The sequence below is a fragment of the Hipposideros armiger genome, unplaced genomic scaffold (genome assembly GCF_001890085.2).
Source record: "Hipposideros armiger isolate ML-2016 unplaced genomic scaffold, ASM189008v1 scaffold_86, whole genome shotgun sequence".
NCBI classification, from domain to species: domain Eukaryota; kingdom Metazoa; phylum Chordata; class Mammalia; order Chiroptera; family Hipposideridae; genus Hipposideros; species Hipposideros armiger.
The window spans coordinates 3,635,301-3,641,705 of record NW_017731436.1 but is presented as its reverse complement, the minus strand read 5'-3'; the positions used below and the strand labels follow the sequence as shown (position 1 = coordinate 3,641,705).

Here is a 6,405-nt window from a genome sequence, read left to right as displayed (position 1 = left end):
TGAGGTAAAGTAAAATATCCAAACTCATACAGCTAAAAAGTTACAAATCTAAGATCCATGAAATGATTTGATTTCAAGGCCAGGGCTTATTACATTGTTCCTATTTGCTGTTCACATGCAGTCAGCTTAGACTGGTTCTATGTGTCCTGTAGAGACTGAATAATGGCAGACAGATTTCAGCTCAATGTGAGTGAATTGATATATTCATTTATAGGACAAAATGTGGTAAGGTATTTTTATTAGTCTCTAGGAGATCTTTATAACATTTTATTGCTGAAAGTATATACTATAATGTAAAAGGATACAAAAATACTGAACACTGGCAAAATAACCTATGATTGCAGAGGTTACTTACGAGTTACCTGTTTTAAAAGAAATAATAAAAGTAATATTAGAATTAAATCTTCTTTCGAAGTTCCTTCACCCACTCCACTTCCTGCTCCCCCAAAGTATATCTTTTTACAACCAGTTGTGGGTATTTAGCACCAAAGTTTATTGTTACATACACAAATACGTATATGTGTAAAAATGAGAATTACTTCAAAATTAGTGTTAATTTTACCAAAAAAAAAACCCAAAAACACTTTATCCCTGGTTGATTTACTAATTTATTTCTAAACCAGAAGTATTTGTAGACTTAAAAGTGAGATATCACAATTAAAAATGTATCAATATTCCTCAACCTTGTGTGGGCCATCCCAGTTCCAGATGTCTATGAGGTTCTTGCTGGAATCAAAACACTAGAAAACAGGCTGAATTAATGCAAATGGTGTTTGGTTTTAACAATGTTCTACTGAGAAGCACACGTCCATGTAGGAAGTCTGGAGATAAAATGGATAATTATTAATTCCAAATGGATCTATGGGACTTAAGGTGTGGAGGTTAACCATTCCCTTTTGTTGACTTTCCTGGAACTCCCTGATTTCTGTAACTGATTCTTGTGCCTCTTCCCCACCCAGGTAGAAATCAGATGCAACTAAATCTTCTACTCTACGAGAAATCAGGGAAATATACAGTAAGGGAAACAGGTTTCCCCCGCAACAGTTTATGTTTCCCATTTGTTTTTCAGAGAAAGGACCACTCTTGTCTCAGGCATGTTTGAAGGGTTGGAAATTCTCATTTAGCGATATGAAAAACGCAGCTACCTTTTCGAGGATGTGCGAGGCTGAGGCAAGGAAGGCTAAAGCAGAGGGACGTGTGTTCCCTGCCCCAAATGATTGCGGCAGACAGTAGGATGGAAGAGCGTTGGGGTGTAAGGTTGCTTGGGTTGCAAGAGGCCAATGTCTTTCCTGTCATATTATACAGAGAAAACAGCGCTGGGAAAATAGATTGGCGACAGTTCCCCCCCACCACCACCACCACCACCTCTTTCTTCTGCTTTACTGTTGCCCAAAACTGACTCTTTCTGTCTCACTCCCCACCCCTTCCTTCCAGCTCCCTTCCCATTCTGCCCCTCCTTAGAGGTGTTTGCACAGACAAGTGCCAAGTGGGGAGAACAACTCGTTGGCTCGCTTTGCGCAAAATCCAGCCCTTGTCTCTCTGCTCCCTCCCCTCCAGCCTCTGGATCCCGCACTGCCCTCCGTCCCCTCCCCCAGCGGTGCCGGGTTGGGGATGCGTCTCTGTACTAGTAAGGTGGGAGGGGGGCTACAAGCCGAGGATGACAGATGCTCCGTTCTCCCCGCTTCTGCCTGACGCTTCTCTCCAGCTCCGCCAGGGTTGGTCTGTGTAAGAACTAGCAGGAGCTGTGGCCGCGGCGAGAAAGCGGCGGAGGCGCGTGGAACCCGAAAAGTCCGGGGGCTCGCGGTTACCTCGCGACGTGGTCCCCGCCGGCCGCCAGCACCATGGACAGCGGCGCCGTCCCCAGGAACGCCAGTAACTGCACTGACCCCTTCGCGCGCTCTTCAAGTTGCTCCCCAGCACCCAGCCCCGGTTCCTGGGTCAACTTCTCCCACTTAGATGGCAACCTGTCCGACCCGTGCGGTCCCAACCGCACCGAGCTGGGCGGGAGCGACAGCGCGTGCCCTCCGGCCAGCAGCCCGTCCATGGTCACGGCCATCACGATCATGGCCCTCTACTCCGTCGTGTGCGTGGTGGGTCTCTTCGGAAACTTCCTGGTCATGTACGTGATTGTCAGGTAAGAAAGGCGCCCGAGCTCCGCGCGGTTGTTTCGGTGACTAATAGGGGCATAAAGGGACACGCGAGCCCCCAGGCTGTTTGGAGGGAGCATGAGAAAAGAGAGGTAAAAGGGAGAATGTGGAGAGACAATGAATAAAGGGGTTACTGTTTTGAGTGCAAAACCTTACTTTTCTATTTCCCTGCACCTCACTGATAAAGAAGAGCCCCCAAATTTCAGCAACAGAGAAGTTGCTTTGGTAAAAGCTACAAAGCGCTGACAAAAAAAAAAAAAAGCGCTCTATCCTAGAGCTAGCTCGCTTACACTGAGCCAGGAGAACCCTGGGGCAGAATCCCACAGTCCCTTAGGCAGAAGCTGTGGAAACAGTCATTCGTGAATAATGGAAGAGAATTGTAGTTTATTTCCTCTAATTGGGGGCCGGGTCTCCTTCTCAGTTCTTTTCAGAGATGAATCTTGGCAACACTCCTACGCCTGCTAGCTGCTTTGCTGTACCATATCCCACCTTCCTCTTCCCTTGTCATGTAGCCCCCGTCCACCTTCCACCCCAAGGCCACGCTCGCAGAGGAAGTTTTCCTGGCGTCTCTCCACAGTGTTGCTTTGTTGTACCAAGCAGACAGTGTGTTGCAGTTAGCAGCTGCAGATGTGTTAGGGAGATCTGAACTGGGAGAAGGCAGAGTGGTTCAGAAGGGCAGGATGTGACTGTTTCAGTGCCTCCAAAAGAGGGAACCAGCTAGAAGTGACCAAAAGCAGCACAATTCTGGATTATAAACTATTGTATAGAAAGTTGTAATGGTTGCTCTTAAAAAATAAAAAGTGTCTTTATCCAGGGCAATTATTTCAAAAGAGTTGTGGCCCATGCTCTGTTTCCCAGATGCCCTGAGTTTACTTGGCAAAGAGTATGCAAACTCTCAATATTAATTGAGATTGATATAGATTGTATTAGCATAGTGTATATTCAAATCCTCTATGTACATGGAATAACATGGATTCATTTTTGTTAAAGCAGATAATAATTTTAATGCTTCCAACTGGCCCTTGATTTAGGATTTTCTTCCTACTGGGCGATCTGTGTGTTCTATGTATATAGTGAACATGGACTTTTCATGGTTAGCTACAATATTTGCTTCATCTATTCAGCAAATATTGCAGGTTTCCATGGAGCTCTTTAACCATTCAACAATCCATTTTCCCCATTAGGCTTTCGAGTTGCTTGCAATCAATTTTCTACTTACATGTCTGATTTCTTTAATTAATGATTACTACAGAATAATACTAATTTCCCTGATCTTTTGATAAGGAGTAAGATAAGGAGCGTCTCTGAGAAAACAGCACCATCTATTGAGGAGAAGGCTAACAACAGAGGGTAATGCAGGAAGGGACTCAATGGAGGGCTTCATTTTTATCAACATTTACTTTATGTAATCCCATACAAAGATTCCTATCGAAGATAAAAACTAAGTCTCATTTTGCAATTATGATAATAAAAATCACAATTAAAGGCCTGCATTCTGAAGGGAAAATATGTTTCTCATTTTTCCTAAAAAAAAATTCATGAAATCATAAGCTTATAGGACCAGAAGGGACCCTAAAGATTATCTGTGTTAGGTGAGTAAACTGAGGCACAGAAAACACAAATGATTTCTCCAAGGACAGATAGTTCATTAGTTCAGTACCACTGAATCTCCTTTAGCCAACATAATTTTCTGTTTATTAGAGTAGCAAATCATGATTTGAGTTAATTAGACAAAAAGATTGACAGAGTAGAGCAGGTTTAGGTAGCAGCAGTAATGTGGAAATAATTAATTCTCCCAATTTTATGTCTGGAATCCTGGAGAGTAATGGATGAATCAAAATTACCAATGCATCTAGAAATCCTGCCATCTGAAACATGTTTTCTTCCCTTTTATTGCTTCTCTTGATATTTTCCTTCATCGTTTGTCTCCCCTCTAGTTTATGCTTTTCAATAAAAGAGAGCCAACAGAGCAGCAACTGGCTGTGAAATAAGCAAATTGGTCTTATTCCAGAGTTTAAGGGATTGCTGGCTAGGTGAGCTTGTTTTAAAGGCATTACCTCTGATCTCTTGGTGACTTGAAAAAGAAGGGTGACATTTTATATTACTGAGAACATGATATTATGCTTTACTTCTCTGTACTGAAAGTTCTACCAAAATGCCGGTATGATTGGATAGGTCACCCAAACATCAACCTTTGCCAAGTCGGGTGTTTAATCCAAGGTCAGATAACCCTCTGAGAACATGATTGTGAAACAGAAAAACAGACAGTTCAGTGACCAATGGAGTGATGAAGAAAGTATCTGGGGATTCAAGAAAGGTTGTCTATGGAGCTGAGAATATTTAACTGGACTGTCTCCAGGCTGTGGTGCTTTCACTACAAAATCATGGGTTCAGGGCTATTAGTATCCCTGTTAAAACAATGAGTATAAGGTTGCATCTATTCAAGTATTGAGATAAAATGCTCACTTCCTGCTATTATTTAAGATTCAACAAATAATTTTGAATGGTCAAGTATGCAGTTTTCTAACCAGATTAAGGTAATGTTGATTATAATGTCTTAATACATTGGGTGATGCATGAGGCTCAGATGACTATGGCAACATAAACATCAACAAAAATAACTGGAAACACAGATGCTGTGATTACTGTTTTCCTGTTCTGTGTCTCAACTCCATCATCATCATAGCTTCATCAACAACATTACGTAGGATTCTTACACAGTGCTGCTCTGAGGAACATAAGGGAGGAAAGGAGGTACTGTCATATGATCTAAAGATTTCACATCTAAACATTAAGTGATGGAATGTTATAACTATTCATGATCTGAAAGCTTTTTAGGTTTTAAGGGAAAAAAATCTTGCAGGATAATAATACTATAAAAATTACCACAAACGTTCTGGAAAATATTATGATAAAATATTACAAAATATAGCAGTTATTTAAAATAGGATGATAGTATATTATTGTCAAGAATATTTAAAGAAAAAAAATAAATTCAAGTAATACACAAAGTTATAGTTACCAGGAATGTTGCACTCACTGAAAATACTTGACCAAAGTATAGAATTAACCATAAATGTAAAAACTGATATAATCCCAGTGTGCTGATTTTGTGATATTTTTTTTCCAAAATAATTTGTCCCTGTAGTCATAGACTTGGCCTATGCCGATACTGCTGGAACTGTTAGAGCCCTGTGGGCTGTGTAAGCCATCCTTACAAGTAAAGTTCCAATGAAGAGCGCCAAACAATTGCCTTCATTTTTAACATTTCTTCATTTGACTAGGTAAATTCTCAATACGACTAGTAATCAGAAAAGAACGTTTAAATATATGCAAAATGTTATTGTCATGTTTCTTTCACTACAAAGTGTTTCCAATTTTAAAACAAGACCTGTGAGCTAATACTTGCTCTATATACTAAATATTTGATTCAGGTTTAAACTACAAAATAACCAGTCATGCCCGATTGAAACAGAAGTGCAAACTTGTTTCACTAAATTCAGATGTAAGTAAGAGAAAATAAGGAATAATAATGTCTTGTTTAATTTAAAGATATATATGTATGTATTTGTATATATATATGCATATACAAATACATATATACATATGAATTAATTTGAATGTATATGTCATTGATACGGGCACTAGTAGTTTTTATAAAATAAAAAAGTTAATGGTTCATTTAGAAAACTCAAATACTTAATAAAGCTCATTTTATTTTTTTTTAAACTATAAAACATCCTAGTTAGAGGATGAACTTAAAAGGAAAAAAAAAAAAACTACTAAGTAAAATCCTGTTCTTAACAGAATGGTTTACCATCCAAACATAAGAATTTAACCGTATGTCCTTCATTTCACAATGGAGAGCTTCTAGCATCAACTATTTCGGTTTGAACTTTAACTGCTCCTTCCTATACAGGTGCTAACTCTGTTGGGAACACCCCTTCCTCAGCGTGTGTCCTCAGACCACTAAATTGCTTTTAATTTTCTATGTTGTAAACTGTGCCTGTCATTTGCCTAGAGTTATCCCTGTGTTTCTTTTCCTTCTCTCCTTTCTTTCTTGAAAGAATGAGTTATCTTAATTTTATGAAATCTTTCCAACATAAAGGAATGTATAGAGAACAATATAAGATTCTTCACCTTTAAAAATTATATACATAATTAGAATAATTATATATACCTTTAGAAATATATAATATATTACATACTATACATAATAATATATTTTACTTATATATACATAATATATACTACATCA

General features: G+C 39.3%; 1 protein-coding gene across 1 annotated transcript in view; it reads left to right on the top strand.

Annotated features, from left to right (window-relative positions):
* The first annotated feature begins 1,645 nt into the window (after positions 1–1,645).
* OPRM1 (opioid receptor mu 1) overlaps positions 1,646–6,405 on the top strand; it is a 141,955-nt gene continuing 137,195 nt past the window's right edge. The window contains exons 1-2 of the mRNA XM_019644162.1: positions 1,646–2,134; positions 5,582–5,652. Coding sequence (XP_019499707.1) covers positions 1,842–2,134; positions 5,582–5,652 — 364 coding nt within the window. The 5' untranslated portion in view covers positions 1,646–1,841. The remainder of the gene's footprint in view (positions 2,135–5,581; positions 5,653–6,405) is intronic.